Source organism: Peromyscus eremicus, chromosome 16_21, assembly GCF_949786415.1.
Source record: "Peromyscus eremicus chromosome 16_21, PerEre_H2_v1, whole genome shotgun sequence".
NCBI lineage: Eukaryota > Metazoa > Chordata > Mammalia > Rodentia > Cricetidae > Peromyscus > Peromyscus eremicus.
Window position 1 is genome coordinate 41,233,297 of NC_081432.1, and position 21,592 is coordinate 41,254,888.

The 21,592-nt window shown below is 39.8% G+C and overlaps 1 protein-coding gene across 2 annotated transcripts in view; it reads right to left on the minus strand.

Annotated features, from left to right (window-relative positions):
- The window catches only part of Khdrbs2 (KH RNA binding domain containing, signal transduction associated 2), a 481,530-nt gene that overhangs the window by 152,110 nt on the left and 307,828 nt on the right, over positions 1–21,592 (minus strand). For both annotated transcript variants that reach the window (XM_059281719.1, XM_059281720.1), the window contains exon 6: positions 18,011–18,209. In XM_059281719.1, the coding sequence (XP_059137702.1) occupies positions 18,011–18,209 (199 nt within the window). The remainder of the gene's footprint in view (positions 1–18,010; positions 18,210–21,592) is intronic.

Below are 21,592 nucleotides of genomic sequence, written 5' to 3' on the forward strand. Positions count from 1 at the left end.
CAATGTATCAATTATTTATTAAAAAATTGGTTAAATGTTTATTTATTAAATAATTGTATTTTGAAAATTATTTGGTACAATTTTTTTATATTTCATTGCTGGTCTTCTATAAAGTCAGAACAATCAGGTTCCAATTTTAAAGAAATGCCAGAGAGGGCACTGTCATTTACTCATCTGTGATGTGGAGTTTCCTGATAGTCGAGGTGACAAATGAATGGCTGACTTGAAAGACTGGGTTTTGCAATGACTTCCATCCCTCACTGTGGGACCTCCAAACCATCACCTTGAAATTCATTTGTTGCTTCCCTGCCTTACTGATGTGGAAGCCTCTAAGTGGCCTTAACGTCAAGTCTACGGTGCTAAATTTTACAGCAAGATCAATTTCCACAGTGTTTTTACTGCCGAATACATTTTTTTAAAGGATGCATTAAATTTTGAGTCTGTCTAAAGGATGATTGCTAACAGGTTGTTTCGGGAGAAAACAAGGGGTGCACTCATGTGAATACTTGTCTGACAGTGCCTTGCTATACTAGATTATTACAAATGGCAGGGAGAAAGCGCTACCAGTGATGTGACGTGGGAGAATTTATCATCAGAAGTAGGTGGTTTCATAGAGTGTCAGCATTACTGTACCTACTGTCTTGTAAAAAAAATGAGGACCTCAGTTCATTTATCATTAAACAAGGCATTCGCTTGCGCACTACCTTCAGAAGTTCTGTGCAGCATTTGCTCATCTTCCTTCTTCTGCTGTTAGTCTGTTAGTGTAGTGGACAACTTAGCAGTGGACTGCTGTATGGCATGTGCACATTTCAATGAAAAGGGTGAAAGGCATGTGAAAAGAAAATAATCCCGTGTAGACTCCCCCCTCTGAAAACTGATGAGTAAAACTAACACAGTTTTATGTGCTGTTTTGTCTTTCTTATTTGCATGCAGTCTGTAAAGAAAGTATTTTGCCTCAGATAATGCACCCAAATGAATGTATCCTAGGGACCGGTCGGTTGGTTTGAAACCCCAGCTCGGGGACTGGTTCCTGGCACAATAGTGCTGATTTCTCATCCTCTCCTTGCACACAAGCGTCCATATCTAAGACTTAACTCATCCAGGCACTAAAGGCAAAACTTAAGTCTTCACATGGGCAGCACTCAGACAGGCACCCTGTCTGTGCTTAGTGCCATTGTGTTATGGCCTAAAAGGCATCAGCTCTGCCACCAAAATCTGAAAGAAGTCTGGCTCTGATGCTTATGGGTTAGGGAGCTTTTTGTCATATTACTAAACCTTTTATGCCTCCATTTCTTCAATTTTAGAATGGCAATAACAGGAATAAAATCAAGTTGTCATGAAACTAAACGCTGAAGGTACAAACTTTGTAGAGCATATAGATCATGGCAAATGTGATGTTAGACTAGTTCCCTTTGTTAAAGAAACATCATTAAGAGTCCTGTTTTGTGTATTTGCTATTTTATTGTTAGAAGCTACATCTGATGATTTTTGTCTCCCAGTTTCCTATAATTTCACTGAATCGTTAATTAGCACTGGACCTAACCAGTTTGACCTTCCAGAGTGAAGAAAAAAAAACAAATAAAAAACACTGCAGATGTTTAGGTAAATAGAGTTTCTAATTGGTGCTATAACTACTTTCCCCATAGCAGACAAGGTATATCAAGGAAATATTTGCTACTATCATACATACAGTTTGGAATTTGGCTCTCACATCTTCTCAGTCCTGTACCCATGAGATCTGCTTTAGGAGTCATATCCACTGCCCTTTAAGGCCACGGCCTTCGCCTGTCATATATTCATGGGGAATAAAGTGTTTACTATGTAGATAGACCTACCTGGCTGTTTCTAGACATGCATTCAGCATGTTAGTCTAATATTTTGAATCCTAGCACTCCTTAATGCAAACGAGGAGCTCTACTTTCTGCTTTCATTGTGGTTTGAGAATATGAACATAAAAGCTTTAAGGGAAAATAGAGGCAATGAGGTTGACTGCCATTTTCCATCCTTTACCGACTTGGCCTTTGGGAATTACTCTACATAAAATGAGTGTCAAGTAAATAATAAGTCGAATTCCACAGAATGTCTCTATATTGGGACATATGAAGAATGATAAAATTGCTGCTCACTCCTTACAGTACAGGCTGGGAGTTTGCCCTCTTTTGTGATCATCTACTTCATTTCTACTCTTGGTCAAAAACATATGAAAGTGAAGGTACTAGTTGACAGTAAGGAAGTTTTTAGCTTAAAGTACTTACTACAGTCATTGTACTTTTATGTCCATTATATTAAGTTATACTCATGCAAAACAAAGAGTTGGGAATTTATCCTTTAGGCAATGGAAAGTTGTTTATTAAGAAAGAAGTGACACAGTGAATTGAGTATTTAGGAAAACCAACCAAAATTTAATATTTGAAGTAGAAAAAGTACTGAGAAAACTGAATGACAACTTGTAGATTTTTATCTGAATAAAAGAAACCAAGCCAGGAGAAAACTAGGTAGTCTTCCTACAGACCTTCTCCTCTTGCTGTTCCCCAAGATTCAAACCCCCAGTTTCATCCCTAGCATTGTAAGGAACATCAGTTGCAGCCTTCCCTAACCCACGCCCACATCTCCTATGAATCCCACAAACCACCCTCTCCTAACATCCCTCCCCCACTTGTTGCTTTGACACAGACCCCAGCTCCAGCACACACCCTCTGCTAATCTAAGGGCTGCTCCTCCCAGGGTAACAAGTTGGCTGAAGGCAAACTCAGTCCTGTCCTTCTGCTCCTGAGATCCAATCCCCTCAGTCTCATCCCCAGCTCTGGAAACTTGCTGTGGTCTCCCTTTCTTCTCTGACCTCATCCCCAATGGATCATGAAGATCTTCTCCAACCATCCATCCTTCCCTTAACTCATCCCAGTATACCAGCCTACAACACCAAACAGGCATTCCCTGTGAACACAACACCTGAACAGGACAGAAAAACAGGCAACACAGAATGGATGTGAAAACAGGATCCATCCTTCTGCTGCATCCAAGAAACACACCTCAACTCAAAGATAAACATTACCTCAGTCAGGGTAAAGGGTGAGAAGAAGATATTTAAAAAAATGGACATAAGAAGCAAGCTGATGTAGCCATTTTAATAGCTAACAAAATAGACTTCAAACTAAAACTAATCAAAAGAGATAGGGATGGATACTACATACTCATCAAAGGAAAAATCCACCAAGATGACATTTCAATTCTTAAAATTTATGCTCCCCAAACTTAAGGGCAACCAAGTTTTCAAAAGAAACACTACCGCGGCTGCTTAAATCACATATTGAACCTCACACTGTACAGCCACTATGGAAATCAATATGGTAGTTACTCAGAAAATTGGGTATTGATCTACCTCAAAACCTGGCTATATTATTCTTGGTCATATACCCAGAGGAAGCTGTATCCTACCACAAGGATACTTGCTCAAGCATGTTCACTGTGGCTTTTTCAAATAGTATCCAGGAACTAGAAACAACTTAGATAAACCTTAACAGAAGAATAGATAAAGAAAATGTGGTACATTCATACAATGGAGTATTACTCAGCTGTTAAAAATAATAACATCATGAAATTTGCAGGCAAATGGATGGAACTAGAAAAAAATCATCCTGATTGAGTTACCCCAGAATGAAGAACACAAATATGGTATGTATTAACTTATAAGAGGATATTGGCTGTTAAGTAAATAAAAATCAAGTTAAGATACATAGGCCAAAAGAAGTTAGGTAAAGAGGAAGGTCTAAGGGGGATACATGGATCTTTCTGAGAGAGGAAAATAGAATAGATTATTTGGGTGGACTGTGTGGGATTGGGGAATGGAGTCGGGGAATCTGGTGAAGGGGAGGATGGATGGAGGGCAAGAGTATTGGGGGAGACAGCTGGTATTAGGGAGGCATTGTGGGATGGTGTGGAAACCTAGTGCAGTGGAAACTTCCTGGAATCTATGAAGGTGATCCTAATGAGGACTCCTAGTAATGAGTAGTAAGGAAACTCAACTATCCATCCAAGTGAGTCTTCCAGTGGTGGGACTACATTGCATTCAACTGAGCTGTAGTGTCATAGAAATCCCAAAACCAACCAGGCTGATGCTCAGACAAAAGTTTTCTCTCTGCAAACTGACATTGCAAGGATAATACCCACACAAATCATTGACCATGGAGAAGTTGAGCTGGTGCCTACACAGAACCCTCACCCTTACATTCTAGTCTTCTGTACAGGAAAGTACTCTGCAGGTTACCAGAAAGAGACATGTGGACACCAACTCGTCCACAAAAACCTTTGACCTACAATCTGTCCTGCCTACAAAATATGCTGGGGCAATATGGTGGCACAGAACTTGTGGGAGTAGTCAATCAATGCTTGGTTTAACCTAAGACTCACTTCATGAGAAGGAACTCATACCTGACTTTGCTTGGGTAACCAAGAACCAGAAACTAGATAAAATGATTCCCAACGATATTCTGCTGTACTCAGGTCAGTGCCTCATCCAGTCATCAGCAGAGAGACTTCCTCTGGCAGCAGAAGGAAACAGATTCAGAGACAAGAAAAAAAAAATCAGATGTTTTCTAAGTTGGGACATGTTTGATGAGATCCATTCAGATACATAGATGTAGGAGAAGGGGGGCATTTTAAACAGAAGGGTCCCCAAATAATTACAGTCTCAAAAACATAGGTCAGTTGAGTCAGAAAGTGTTTTATATAATTTTAGAGACTGAAACTAAAAATGTGTCATGACAGCCTGTGCAAAGCCTAGGACAGAAAAGAAAGGAGAGAGGGGGTCTGTGGCCATGTTGGTGTCTGAGGAACTCACTGCCACAGGGACCATGCCAATCCTAGTGGCCCATGCAGCCACATGGAGCCATCCTGGGCTGCTGCAGTGGGCCATGTCTGGGTCTGTGGGCCAACAGCAGCCACAGTCTGGGCTCATGTCCATGGCTCTTGTTACCACAGGGAGGTCATAGGAACCATGTGTGTTGAAATCCTAGGGGCCCTGCAGAGCCAGCCCTGTCCCTCATGGGCCCCAGGAACAGCTGGCCTTGCCCTTTCCTGGACATTGCAGCAGGAGAGCTGGTGCCCCATTCCCCATGGTAGAGCTGACCAGAATAGCATGGGCTTCTGAGAGCTGGCTCTGACTTTTGCTTGAGGTGGGTGGTTCCAGTGGCCCTGACTGACCAGCTCCGCTATCACCCGGACCCACATCCTGGGTCCTACGTTGGCCCACCCTAGCAGCTGCCCTATCGATGACCTGTTTGAGTGTGTGAGGGGACTGGTCCTGTGGAACAATGATAGCAGTATCTCCATGACTCTGAGCAACAACAGGATATCCGAGGCTTTTGAACCAGACCAATGACTCATTGCAATGAACATTTTATGGGTGGGACTGATTGAACAAAAGGGGTATACTGTGTGACACACTGCAGCTCCCCATGCCACTATGGCGAATGAAGAGTTGTTGGAAAGATGGAGGCTCGAGGTGGGTTTTTGTTTGTTTTGCTTTTAGTTAATTTTGGGGGTGGCATACTGCAGGAGTGAGGGACAGATATGCAGAGACTGGTGGTGAGCAGAATTGGGGTACATGACATGAAATTCACAAAAAATAAATAAAATCTATGTTTAAAAATCAAACAAACAAACCAATGCATAAACAAACAAACAAAAAACAAAGGGAGGGAGAATGGCTGGATGACACTTGTTACTTTGGAAAGAATTTCAGTGGAGGCAATCTTGAGGAAAGGGGAAGATTTGGTGATTTATCTTAGGGTGATACTTGCTGCATTAAATTAGGAAAACTATCAGATGCTGTCCTCTACATCTGAAAAATATATTTTCACTGTAAAAGAAAATAACAGGCAGCATCCAGATGTGAAGTACTTTTTGTCATCATATTTAGAGTGCTACTTGTGTGACTCTGGCCTATAGCAGATATTGTGCTTAAAAGGTTTTCATGTGCATTTGTCATGCAAACAGAATAGATTCCTCAGATAAACAACAGAAATTAAGCACAAAGCCTTTTCCTTTTTAAAGTGGAAAGGACTATTTGTTGTTCTTTCTATCAAGTAGGTCCCCAGAAAGCTGTTTTAAAAGCACGTTTTCCTATCTCTGTTCTGCCTTCTGCTTCTCACAGCAGTATTCTCAGGCATGCAGACCTCCTTTCATAAGGGTACAGTCTTAAAAAGGGAGTGATAGAATGTATGGGAAGATAACATTCCTTTCTTTAAAAAGGATTTGTTTATATATGTGTACACATGTGATGTTTATTTGTGGTTAGTGCATGCATTTATGTGGGTGCCCACAGAGGCCAGAAGAGGGCACCAGATTCTCTAGAGCTAGAGTTACAGGTGGTTGTGAGCTTGTCCTCTGCAAAAACATTATGAGCTCTTAACCTCCGGGCCGTCTCTCCAGCCTGAGCAAAGATATTCTCACATGGTTTCGATAAACCATGCTTTCAGGAAGGAACTACTCTTATAAACAAAGATGATAAATAGTTGTCTCTTTAGTAGTGTCAATAACTAGAAACAAATAGAGAAAGTGTGTGTGTGTGTGTGTGTGTGTGTGTGTGTGTGTGTGTGTGTGTGTGAGAGAGAGAGAGAGAGAGAGAGAGAGAGAGAGAGAGAGAGAGAGAGAGAGAGAGATGTGGTATGCGTGTACATGTTACTGTGTGCATATGCACACATTTATCTTCTAGAGAGCCTCTATGGGAGGAACATGTGCAAATGAGAGACATTTGGGTTACATCACTGATATATTGTTTGCAGGGAAAACTCAAACAATCCCGTATATCATACTCCCAGTGTATAGTATCTAAATTTAGACAGGCTTGGAACATAGGTCTTTATGGGAACCATATGACTGACCTAATGACTTAGAGGAAGTAATTTGGAGAGCCTTTTGATAATCCCTAAAACACCATTAGCAAAAGCATTTGAATTATTACCAAGTAGTATCCTCAGGACATGATAGAGCACTACTGAACTCACAGCAGCTGTGGCTGGCTGAATAAGACCTGTACAAGATCAATCCATTCATCATTGTAGCATAGATGGAGAGAATCACAAAGCCTTGTGTGTGTGTGTGTGTGTGTGTGTGTGTGTGTGTGTGTGTGTGTGTTACATTGCCACCATTTTGATATAACACTTGAGAGAAGTATGTGTAGGGGGCATATATTATATTTTAGTCCCCATCATGGTGCAGGGGAAGCCATGGTGGTTGGATCAGCTCAGACCTTAGTGGGGGAGCCTGTCACAGTGCTCTGTACATGACAGAGACCAGGAGGCAGGGATCTCAGAGCTAGTCCCACAGGCTGGCACAGCCCTCAAAGGCCTGCTCTAGCGATCTACTTCCTTTAGGCAACCTCTCCCCTTGAAGGCTCCACAGCCTTCGAAATAGTATCACATGTTTGGGGTTAAGCACTAAACAAACGGAGCCTATGAGGATATTATATTTTGGGTTTAAGCCATAGCAGGACATAATTTTCAACTTTGTAATGAAGCATGCAAAAATGTGTGCATATTACTTGCAACAAGCAGAACCTTTGAGAACACACCTTTGGAACTAGCTCAAAGCAACACATGTTCACTTATTTTTAATTCTTAGGCCATGTGTATGGATCAAAGATAAAAATGATATTGCCTCAAATACATTAATATTGTCAGTGTAATATATTAATCATAGTACTATATTTAATTTTCTAAACTAATGATAAACCTCCCAAACTCCAGATTTCAGCCTGGTGTTCTCATCATTGTCCTCCTCTCCTTGTCCACAGCGGACAGACAGACAGACAGACACACTAAATAAATAAATAAATAAATAAATAAATAAATAAATAAATAAATAAATAAATAAATAAAGCTTTTTTCCCCAGAACATAGCCTAGAGGAAACTTTAATATTGTGTTTGTATGAACATAATATTGTCCAGTAGCTAGCAGACACTGCAAAGAACAAAGAGAGAAAACTCATTTTTGTCACTATGTTATAAGAGACATTTGTCATCTTTATAATTTTTAGGAAGAGGTTTGGACTCAATCCTGAGTGTTGTTGCAAACAGAAGAATCCTCCTTTATTCTAAAATGACTTGAACTCTAGCACAATAGAAAGATGTCTCATCCAGACTTCAGCTACAGGGAAAGAATGTCAGTGGATTTAAAGGACGGCTGCTTTATTATTTGTGGATGTAATTTATGATGTAGTTGTGCCTAAATACCACTCACTTTCTCTGAACTCAGAACCACAGTAATATGATGCCCAGCCCATAGCTTCGCAACACATTCCATTAACCTCGCATGTTTCAGCTATTTTAAATATTAGTTCCATTTCAACAAACAAAATCCTGCAATGCATTCTGGTAAATTAGTCTCTAATATGAAGAGACTAGAGCATGAAACTCCAACAAGAATGTTTAATAGAATACAAATATCCAATCTGGAGGCTCTAATAAAAGTCTCCTCTCTTTGGGTGAAGGCCCTTGGCTATTACACAAAAACCATCATACGTGGCTGCCCTCAAAATGCATTATAGATCAGACTCATAATCTTTCCTTCTACAAATGGCACAAGAATTGATTTCAATTATCATTTAATACTGATTTCCCTCTCCTGTCAAAAAGTTCTCTGTACACATGAAACTGGAGGTTGTCAGCTTGAGCTCATTTACGGAACTCTTAAGGACCATTGATTTGTCGGTGAAATGTCTAGTTCTCTCATAGTTCCTGGAAGGATACCTCGGAGGCTGAATTAGATGACAGGATGGGCCAGAATGCCGATAGGCTTAGTAAAGACTGATGAAAAGAGACTCAAATTTGTCAGAATGCCTTCTGTAAATGAGGTTAACATGATTGATTATACTAAGCCAAAATTTCTCATGTAGCGTTGGCCTGAATTTTAATTGTCTCTTTTCTTGCTGCTTGGTTTTGTGCTTTTGGTACATGCCTTTGATGTCTGCACATTAACCTTTGGAGAAAATATGAAGCGGTTTAAAAATAAATTGAACTTATGACTTTGGCAACTGGGAGTTGTTTTGGGCCCCTATGGAGACTTGTTTTATTTCTTTCAACTCCATCAGCATATGAGTTACCACAGAGTATTTGTATAAGCACATATGTAAGGCCAATATTTTTGTAGGATTTTATATTCTTACAGGCACTTAGAGAACCCAAGGGCCTTTATCCTCACCTTAATTTTCTCACAATCCTTGTAAAAAAGACAGCTTTTCACAAGCGATGTCTTTTCAAGAGCACTGACAGCATTCTGAGGAAATGCAGATGCATCTTGCAGGCACAGTCAGTGTTTCCTTTAAACAATCTCTCCCTGCCCTGTCTCCCAAATGCATTTTTCTATAAATGTTGTACAGATTTACCTCTATAGAAACAGACCTAGACTTTCTGTGGCTTTAAAAGATGCAAGTTTGAGTTCTATCAGAAAAAAAATCACAAAATCATGGATATAAAATTAACTTGAGAGTGCGTGTTTTGCTTGACAAATCACAACCAACACAAATTTTTAGAAGCTTAAAACCTAGAAACAGCCGGGCAGTGGTGGCGCATGCCTTTAATCCCAGCACTCGGGAGGCAGAGCCAGGCGGATCTCTGTGAGTTCGAGGCCAGCCTGGGCTACCAAGTGAGTTCCAGGAAAGGCGCAAAGCTACACAGAGAAACCCTGTCTCGAAAAAAAAAAAAAAAAAAAAACCTAGAAACATTACAAAGTCCCTAAAACATATTGAGAGAGAGAGGGGGGGGGGGAGAGAGAGAGAGAGAGAGAGAGAGAGAGAGAGAGAGAGAGAGAGAGAGAGAGAGAGACAGAGAGAGAGAGAGAGAGAGACAGAGAGAGACAGTGACAGAGACAGACAGAGAGACAGAGACAGAGACAGAGAGAGAGAAAAGACAATTTGGGTTATGGGTTTTTGCCTTACACCTTGTTTGAGGCACAGGCTACCAGCCTGGGTTCTCTAGCAGCCTCCACGAATTCTCTTGTGTATGCCTGTATGCCTCCTATCTTGCCATGAAGTACTAGGATTGGACGTGTTTGCCTATGTGTTCAGCTTTACGTCTTTATGTAGGATCTGGGGGGTCCAAACTCTGATTCTCACACTTGAGCAGTAAGCACACTACCACTGGGCTATCATCCTAGATCCTTCTCCTTTTGTTAAAAGTATAGTCTCTGATCGACTTATAAAATAAATGTGATTTAAAAAAAATATCTATAGAGGAAAAAAAAACCAGGATTTTTTTTTTCTCCATCTTCAATGATAGAAAAATATTTATTATTGATGTTTTGTTGTTGATGTTTCACAACACATTGCTGGCTATATGGCAGATTCTTTGCGCCTCTCTTCTTTCAGGGCTGTGGTGAATGATATGAAGAGTTTCCACAGAAGAGATTCTGATGAATACAGTCAAATCTTGTATTCCCTCTGCCAAACACATTCTTCCTGGGCCAGCATCGCAGCTCAGTCAATTAGCAGGAAGACCTCTGCACATGAATACCATGTCGGGACACCAGGTGGAGTGCTAGAGCAATACTGGATTTTCTACATCAGAACAAGAGCAATACCCAACTCCCACAAATAAAATATCTCAGGCACCCCAAACTGAATGAACTTCAAATAGTGCTCCGCTCAGCATGCTCTCACAAACAGCCACACCACCGATTCTCCTCACACATAGGTGTACATGGTGAGAACAGCTTCATTTTCTCACCCACCCCCACACATATCTGCTGACTCTCAGGCCCCATATGGTCACCCTTATCTTTCTTTTGCCCTCCTGACTACATCCCACTCTAAACTCACACGACCATGTATACGCATCACATGACCTTACACGCATCCCACCATAACCTAACAGTCCAGGGCACATCTCAGCTAACTGCACCCCACTGTAACCTCACAGTCCAGGCCACATCACAGGAGGCATCCCTAAATCTTCTTTCCCTGTTCTCTTTTCCATTTTCCCAAAACAACTGAAAAATCATAATTTTCTCCCAAACCCTAGTTTATCTTCTCAGAAACCCTGACTCTGTTTCCATTCTCCTGTGCCATTTCCACTGTCTGTCTAATGGACTGTTTTACTAATTTGTTCTCCCAGATTCTCTACATCTACAATGAAGACACATTTTCCTGGCTTTGCCCTTACCATTCATTCTCTGTTCATGGCAATTCTCCTCCCACTGCTTCCCAAAGATTTGCCTATGATCTCTATCATAGAAACTTTGTGAAATATCCATAGCCCTGAAAGGCAATTCTTTCTACTGGAACTTGGGCAGTTTGGTAGTTTGAATGTCATTGGCTCCCATGAGCTCATAAGGAGTGACAATATTGGGAAGTGTGGCCTTGCTAAAGTAGGTATGCTCTTGTTGAAGGAAGTGTGTCCCTGTTGGGGTCTCTTTTGCTTAAGCTTTGCTCAGTGTCACAGTCTACTTCCTGTTGCCCTCTGTTCAAGATGTAGCTAGCACCATGTCTGCCTGCATGCCACCATGTGCCCAACCATGATGATAATGGACTGAACCTAGGAAACTGTAAGCTATCCACCCCAATTAAAAGTTTTCCCTTCTAAGAGTTGCCCGGTCATAATGTCTCTTCACAGCAATATTTAGTTAGCAACCCTAACTAAAATAGGCAGTATTAATTAGATATGCAATTTATGCTATTCTGTATTCTCATTTAACATTAACATAATATACATATGTGCTATAGTATATATATATATGTATAATATTTCTAAAAATATAATAAGTAGGTTAATTCTATTGTTGTTACCAAGCAGTTTACATAGAACTGGATAGACAAATTTAAGAAATATTTTCTGCCTTTGGGATATGTGAAAGCTTGTAAATGGGAAAAGATTAGGTAAAATGACTTCTAACAAATGAGAGGGTAAGACAAGAACCAAGCATAGCAAATCTATAGGTTATGGTGGTTATTGGACCTACTTATTCTCCCCAGATTGGTATGATTTTCAGAGAGTCTTTCCAAGCTCTGTAGATGGCCATATTTCTGGTGCCTGGTTTCTGGAGGTATTCAGTTCTTTGTGGTTAGAGGTATTCATGAAGGGATGATTTGAACCTTCAGTCACCGCCCGGATGAAGATGAAGTGCAGGTAGTCGGCCTGGGAAGAAGGTGTATACTCTCCAAGAGCCAGCATCAAGGAGGATTCTGCTGTGCTCTTTACTGAGAGAAAGAACAGTGTTGCAAAGATTGCAGAGCCTCTGGAGACCAAGAACAGGACACAACCAGCCCGAGGCTTCTGGTTCCTCTCTACTAACATGGTGAAGTTGAGGGCTCATGGGTAGCACCAGCATCAGTCCGAGTGACGTAATACACCATGGAGCCAGCTGTGCCTCCAAAAGTGTCATTTCACTTCTAGCCTTTGGTAGATTTGACGTGATTACTAGTTCATCCTATGTGAGCTTTTGTTAAAATCCAATTTTCAAGTTTTCCAATTTCCCTCAGTTATGATGATGGCTCTATAAATTGTGAATGTATATTCCACTCCAAAGAAGTTTAACAAAAAGAAGCTTTCAAAAATTTAAAGTCAGGATAAGAAACCCCAAATCCATATGTGTGTGTGTGTGTATATATATATATATATATATATATATCATATACATCATATATACATCATATATATATATATATATGCACACACATGATTCAGCTAACACTAATTATGATCTTAAAACAGCAGTCTCAATCACTGTAAGCGGTTTCTTGTCAGGCCAGCTGCAAGGAGTGGATTTGATTACCTCCATGCATTCTGTGTGGCCGGAAACTTAATGCTGAGACTCAGCAGGAGACAGCGTGTGAAGAGGGAATTGACTCACACTGTGATTTGTAATAAAGGGAACCTTTTTCTGCGAAATTTTATCTGAGAGTTAAGAACTCCTGTGAGATTTTTCACTATCAACTCAGCATGGTGCTATTATTTTGTTATTGAGACACTTACATTTTTGTTTTTCTTACCTCTTACAGTGGAATCAATAGTCTGAAAGTTCAGCAGAAAGCAGCAGTCCCTACCTATGGTCCAGTTTGGAACTACAGAGATTGCCACCAGCAATTTAGCAGACTCACCTGAAACTTTGTAGGTACCCACTGAACTATTTTTTAACAGGAAATAATTATAAAATATGGTCAGTGATAGGTTTTCCTATGATTTAAGAGATTAACAAGAAAAGCTGTAAGTACCCAGCCTTTCCTGTTATCCATGCTCTGTTACTGTAGTGATAACTGTGTTGCTTGCCAACCTGATGCTGTTTCTCTACAAACCAGTGTTTCTCCATAGAAAACACAAGCAATTCGGGGGTGGGGGGGAGGAAGTGTTTTCTTAATTGATTTTCTACCATCTCAAATGATTCTAGCTTGTGTCAAGTTGACGTAAACTCACCAGCAAAATATTTGTGTGCGGTTTTATGAGTGCTAAGAATTATAGTTCTGTCTGAACTTAACAAAAACGTTGAGATCTTAATAAAAATCACTCATTATGGTACATTATGGAATATTATCTTTATTAAATGGGTAATTAGTATGTAGCTTGAGAATCTGTACAGAGAGGTGGAAAGTTTTGACTCAGAGTAGAACCAAAGATTAACAAAGTAAGTACATGAGTTATATAATTATTTATTAAGTAAAAATCAATAAAATATTTGATAAACTTCAAGCAGCATAAAAAGTGCATATATTCTCAAATATTTGAAGTGGCATTACCTGACAATACTCTGTCGTTATTTGGAAGTATTCTTTGAACAACACCTTGAATAGTGTTAACTGTTATATACATTTTAAATGAGTACCATGGAGTGCAACACTAAGAATAGAAAAGAGAAGTTTGAAAAAAAAAGGAAAGAAAAGAAAAAAGAAAAAGAATACAAAAAAGACATGGAACAAAGATTCCTGGCAGATTCCTAGCTCCTTGGTCCAAGCATTCCTCAGGATCTAGCGACATACTGTTATTGGATTCTTGAACTTCCACACACAACATTCCCACAATGCTAAGTTTATATTTCAATAACATAAGGTCAGATGTTTATTAGCTATTTAAAATTAATAATGCCTGATCAGTTTCAAAAAAAGATAAATATCTATGAATTAAATACATCCGTAGTTGAAAGATATTAAGGAAAACACAATGTCATTTTATATTGTACTTAGCTTTTATTCAATACTTACAGCATTATAAGCACTTATGGGTGCCTGTAAGTGTTTAGGAGTATTTATGGCCATAGTGCATACCGTATCTATGCAGCAACGGCATGGTTCGTGCAGGTTGAAAGCCTTGGCTCAGCATGATCCCAAACTGAACTCTCACCTTTCCCCTCCAACCCGGGTTCTCATTTTAATACATATTCCCCTTAGTTTAACCCAATTCTTTTATCCCCAAAATATCATTTCATGAAAATTTTACAAAAATAAACAAAAAGGAAAATGACCCTTTACTGCATCCACCCACAGCCATGTCATCACCAACTGTGGAGAGGATCACTTTCCCAGGGAGTTTGCAACTTATGCATCCCCTCCAAGCCATCATTTTGTCAAAGTGGGGTACTATATGAAGTCACAGAGTTTCTGCATAACTTGTTTACATATCTCAGGACTCATGTTCTGGTCTCCATTAAATAGGAAGAATCAACAGTATAAAAACAAATCCAATCTGAGAACATTCCTTTCTCTTCAAAACATTCTACTTGGCACCATGAGTAAGCCTGTCCTTCCTGGAGAATTTCTTTACTATTCTCCTCACACATTCTGTTCCAGCTCTCATCTTACTGATCCCCCAACACCACAAAAAGATTCAACTTCATAATGAATGCAATTGCTGATTCTCCTACTTGGGATGCTGTTTATAAATTAGCCCTTTAGCTTACACAGCCTTTCCCTGAGTCATCTACTATACTGAAATCCAAGAGACTTTCCCTAACTGCCCATCCTGTGGTACTCAACCACCCCCATCCCTGTCCAGAGCTTTACCTTGCTTTCCTTCACTTACCTATGTGCGTTCGTTTCTTAAGACCTCCTAGTAAAATGCCAACTTTATGATATAGCTGTTGATCATGTTCATTCACACATCTATTCCCAGGATCTCAGAAAAGAACTTAAAATAGCGGAGTTCCAGTAAGCAAAGGTGTGAGATAGTAACATGGCTTCACTATTTTAGTCTTCCCAAAGGCCACAACTTTCTGGGTTTTTCCCATTCTGAATGTTGTGTTTATTTCCAGGAGTCCCTTATGCTTCTGCAGTTTCCTCTTAACTCATACTCAAAACTTGATTCACCATAAACAGAAACACACATGAAGAACTACAATTCTTTTGGCCCATTTTCTTCTCTTCCAAAGTGCTACGTATAACATAGAAGATTTTGATTAATGACAATGCAATTTTCCTTCTCATTTTAGTGTTTTTGGTTTGTGTGTGTGTGTGTGTGTGTGTGTGTGTGTGTTTGTGTGTGTGTGTGTGTGTGTGTGTGTGTGTGTGTGTGTTATATGCATGCATGTGTGGGTTCACTCATCCTTGCATAAACATGTAGAGGACAGAAGCTGACATTAAGAGTCTTCCTCTATCGTTCTCCATTTAATTTTGAGGCAGTGTCCCTCACTAAATCTGGAACTTAACTCTTTTACCAAGACTGGCTGGTCAGCAAGCCCCAGCAGCTGCCAGGCTCTACCTCTGAGCTTTTCAGTTAAAGATGTGCACCACATTCACACAAGATTTTATATGGATACCTGAGAGGCACACACAGCTTAGACAGCAATGTTTTACTCACCAAAGAATATACCCACCCCTTATTTTAAATATTTGAATGATCTGACTGAATTAATACATAGAAATATACATAGTAGTGACAAGACACATAACAATTGTGGGCCTCCAAACTTTTTTAAACATGAAAAGTTACCCCATCTTCCACCATGTTTTTAATTTACCACGTAGTAAGGACTTACTTTGTAAATAATATGTCTTAGGTAAAAGGTGTCAGATTCCTGATTAAACTTTGTATCAGCTTAATTACAAGTTGAGTTATATTTTCTGACTTTGCATTAATGTCTAAGTTTGTAAACATCAGTGTCTTGTATATGAAAGATAGTTCAGATGAATGTATTTTGTCAGTTCTATTAGGATTTCCATATTTAATCTTCCTTCAGTACTTAAGATATTTGTCAGTGTTTTATGTTAAAACAGTAGCATCATATTTAAAATGTACCCAGCATTAAGGATTTGTATCTTGAATGGAACCTATCAACTATGATCACTTTATTTTGGGATCAGATTTTGACTATTAATTAGCCAATGTGTAATGATTTATATGATTTTAGTGCCTGGCACATGTTAGCAATTATTATTGAAGGGTTTAAATTTAATGAGCAATGATTTGCAGAAGGTATTTAAGAGGAGGGCATTTGTTGATAAAATGAAATAAATGCTTAGATTACAGGATGAGCATACTAGAGAGATTAAAGACACACTGATGCTCTTTGTAGTGTGTTTTTAAATGTATTCATTTATTCTTATGTGTGTGAACATTTGTCTGCATGTATGTATAGGCACCACATACATACTTGGTGTCCTTGGAGACCAGAATAGAACATCAGATCCCCATGGAACCGAAATTACAGAGGCTTATAAACTGTCATATGGATTCAAGGAATCCATCCAGGCCCCCTGTAAGAGCAGCATGTGCTCCTAACTAGTGAGTCATCTCTCCAGTCCCAACAATAATCCTTTCTTATCAGATAATGGCCTGACTTGTGTCATTTCAGTTTAAAATTAATAGTAGAGTCTTATGATTACAAAATCCTGGGACACCAGCAAGAAATTCCCTTTCCAAGCTTCATAAATACAGCAGAAGCAGACATGGAGGGTACAACAATGTGACTACTGGACTAGTGATTTTTCAAAGCAAGGTCAGAGGATCCTAGAAGATACAGAATGATCTGGACCTACACAGGGTTCATGCCGCATAGCCTTATCCCTTGGGCAGATTAACTGCTGTCTTCATAAGACCAGTTATGTCTGCTTACACAAAGACAGCCACAGCTGGGCCAGTTGAGTGCTCATGTTCTCTCATAATGAGAAGGGTTAGTGGAAGCTCACCTGAATATCCAGTCACCCCTCCAAGCCAATTGTATGCAATTCTGCCATAATGGCATGTGGGTTTCAGGCTTAGGGGATGGGCTGGATTACACAGCCTGGAGAGGACTTGATGAAGGAGACTCTACTTATGAATCTACAGGAAAGCCATCATCTAGGCTGGGTGAAGACTTTCCAGTATGGCTGCTCTGGGGTCACCCATGTTCCTGTTAGTAACACCTCATCATGTCCTGTAAGTAAGCCCAATAGACTCATGAATGCCTCAGGAGGAACTTTAGTGGGATGGAACTTTTGTTTGTCCCTGGGAACTTTCAAAGAGGTGGTGGAGTGGACACTGCTGGGTTCTCCCCAAGGAGAAAATTTGGGAGAAAGGAAAATGGGAGGGTACTTAAAGACACTACATTTCCTGTTTATGCTATATATTTCAATTCTGGATGACAGTCACATATCTTTCTAATGGTCAGAGAAAGGGTAAGTCATGTAAATAGGAAGATATCATCTGTGTATACAGTGTTTACATTGATGCTCCTATTTATCAGTTTTTCCCTAATGTTTATTAGGTTCCAAGCAAATCCTATGGCCATATGATTATTCATACCATGCTTGTAATAATTTATCATTATTTCCAATTTGAAAGCTGATTAAACTCTGTAAAGATAGGATCACCTCAGCAGAGTTGATTCTTGAAACACAAGGTATTGATGTGACATACACTGCAACGATGACATCTATGAAATGAAAACTTTTTTTCCCTAAGTGTTCACATGTAAATCCATGGCTTGACTTCTGTTGAAAATGACATTTGTGTGCTGCAACTAACATTACCTTCTACTTTCATGGAATGGAGTTGACCTTCTGAACCAGTAAATTTAGCTCTTCCTCACTACAGATTTCTTGGGGGTACTTACGTATTCTTCATAAGCCTCGTGGGCTGGAGGTGGGGGTGCTCTGTACCCGGGTACTGCTGCGGTCCCACGAGCACGAGGTGTAGGGACACCTCTCGCTATTGGGGGCACTGGAAGAGCTCCACGGGTCACAGTGGTCCCCCGAGGGGTAAGAACACCGCGTCCAGGTGGTGGTGGTGGAGGAATAGCACCCCCACGGCCCCTACGAGAAATAAGTGACATGCAAATGAAGGAAAAGAAGGACAGGAAAGTAAGTGCTCAGCTCACTGGCTCCACACAAATCGGTCTCACTTTCTGATATATTATGTAATACTTAAAGTGCTTTGAGTCATATTAGAATACATTTCTTTAAATATTACAACTTAGTTCTCATGAAAACCATGCAACATATTTGATATTTTCTATTATATAATTTAAAAGGGAGGAAAAAAGGAAAGGAAACAGAAAACCGATGTCTTCCTTGATTATATTCCAAAGTTAAAAAGGACAAATTAGAGTATTAGCTGAGATGTAGTACATTGGCTACATGTGGGACTGTGTGTGTGTGTGTGTGTGTGTGTGTGTAGACTACCTCCATGCTGGGAGTTGTTGACAGTGATCTCCAGTGTGAACATATTTTTAAAAAATTAGGAACTTTAGTGGGATGGAACTTTTGTTTGTCCCTGGGAACTTTCAAAGAGTTAGTGGAGTGGACACTGCTGGGTTCTCCCCAAAAAGAAAATTCTGGAGAAAGGAAAATTGGAGGAGGGTACTTAAAGACACTACATTTCCTGTTTACGCTATACATTTCAATTCTGGATGAAAATCACGTATCTTTCTAATGGTCAGAGAAAGGGTAAGTCATGGAAATGGGAGGATATCCATCTGTGTATACAGTGTCTACATTGATGCTCATGTAAAATATTTTTAATAAGGTGTGACATTCTGACCAGAGTGATGCCACCGTGTGGCTACAATAGCTTGAGTTTCACATCACTGATTTATTACCATGCTGTCACCTCCAGAGATGGTGAAGTCACTGACATATTTTCAAATGGTCTTCAGGGCTGCTGAACTAATGCCCAGTAATGAATGAATGAATGCCCCGAACCACAGACTTAACACAAAAGCGATCTGAACAAAAAGCATGAGATCAAAGGAAGCAGCCATTTTTATGACATTCTGAAACATTCAGAAAGGATGTTTATCTGAAATCTTTGGGCAAATACATGGTTATTTCACTTCTTATTATGTCTGAAAGTTGACCTCTAGCAAGCACCACTGTCAGCAGGAACACTAAGGCTTTGGGAAAAATGATGGTCTTTGGAACGCCAACAATCATAGTGTTCAGCTGTACCATCACAAGGAAAGTGGGGTTACCCTTTCTGCTCTGAATAGCCATCAACTTGCTCTTTCATCCTGGAAGAAAATGAGTTTTGGAAGTGAAGAGTAAGAATGCTGGTAGAGCTTTTAAAATTCTTGGCTTACCCAGCCTATGAGTAGAGAATACACAAAACATACAATCCACAATGGCTTAGATTGGAGGACATAAAGGGCCCAAAGCTGTAGTGCCAGCTTCAAGTCTAATGGCCGGGAAGACGAGCTAATGTCATCACACAACAGAAAAATATCTGTGCAGTGCAATTCCCTCAGATTCTGAGTTGTTCGCATGTGACATGTATGAACACATGGGGTCCAGCTCTTAATGATGCTTGGGGGGGGGGCTGTAGAATCTCTAGAATGGAGAGCCTTACTGGAGGAATTAGTTAACGGTGGACAGGGTTATAGCCCAGTCCTGTCCACTCTTGGCTTTCTGCTCTGATGAGAGACACAGGAGCAAAGCTCTTCCAGCCACTGGTTCCCATCATGATAAGCCATCTTTCATAGTGCCTTTCCAAATATGATGGACTGCATCCCCTTTCCACTGTGAGTCAGAATAAACCTTTCTTTCCTCCATTAAATTGCTTCTTGCTGGGTGAGTATTTGCTCATAACAACAAGACAAGTCACTAATACAGCCTCCAAGTGCCTGTTCCTCACCAGTAACATATTCCCAGGTCTGACAACTAGTGTAATAATTCCTGCTCAGTTTAGCATTTTAATACTATCAAAATGTCGATGTGTTGATAATAAACTACATGTGCTGGCTATATCAATGAATAATGGTGGGTAAACATTTTAATTACCTAGACCCAAAATAATATTTTTTCCTAATGAGTGGTATCTAGATTTCTAAATCTATATAATGTTTCTGCTCTGCAATTATGTCATGCTTATATTGATTCTGGTTTTTCTTTACATTTCTTCTTCAACTGACTCTTAGACCCAGCCGCAGCAAAACCTCATCCAGAGTCTGTCTCATTCTCACTCATATGTTCTGTCATTTCCTGCAGTATTAACACCACTGCCTTCTCCTATTCAACCTAAAACATGCATCATCTATTTTAGGATACTGTCCAAGGCTAAATCCCCGGTGCAGTATTCTTTTAGTTTCTGACTTCTTCAAAGAGCATTTTCTGCATTTAATCTTCACTTCATGTTCATTTCTGAACCAAATGTCATCTCTTCAGGTCTTGTTTTCAGCACTCTGGGAAGACACTCGGCTGTGGCCGCCAAGCCCCCAGCCTACCAATTTCCTCTTATAGCTCCCATGACCCTGTGCCTCCTGAGTTATATTTAAGACATCTCCAAACTATTATCTGGAAACTGTTTCTTCAGACTTTTATTCTTTTCTCTACTCTGCCTCTCTGTATTTCATGTGCTGTTCATTTCTGCCAGCCTTGGGTCACGGGTTTGTCTCTATTGTCTCCCCAGTCATGATTCAGTCTCTTTCACCACTTCTTACCCCCAAACCCAGCTAATTGCTTATCATCACAGCGATTACTGAGATCCTTTCTAGAAACAGATATGGATACCCTCCTCTTTCAAACTCTATTAATTTTACATGTGAGTTCTTAATGTTGTCCACAAAATCATTCAAAATCTGCCCTTAATGATAAGAGTGTTTCATTATTTATTTGGTTAAGAAACAAACTGAAACTTTAGAATAAAGATTTACCAAAGTCAATGTCCATTCAAATTTGGCAAATACTCTGAGCCAAAAGAAACATTTCTCCCCTAAGGTTCCATCAAGCACATGATTCCCTGTTAATAATAGAACAGAATCTACTGCTATGATGCTTTTAAGATTCCATAATAAGAAAGGTGAATTATTTTTAAGTAGTTAGACTTTCAAAGAATACAGAAGAAATGTGTGGCTTTGTTTGCTGTCCCAAATATGTAGTTGAGGTATACCTGGTAAACTGCTGGAACTGTTAAAAATGACGTTTCTGAACCAAATAAAACATGCTGAGGTTCTATTAAGATTACTTGCAAGGATGCTACTTCAGAATCCAACAAAATCAGGCTAGAAATGCAAACATTTTATAAAGACTAGTGTCATATGAAATGTTGGATCTTGTCAGATTGACACGTATCAATAAGCAAATGACCCGTTCAGGTGTTACAATGACTACTTCTTAGTTTTTAGGATGAAATATGAAAAGAAGTGCTGGAATTTTTTTTCTGGTCTTTTCCTTCAGGTAGATTTAATTCTCCCAGAATTTCT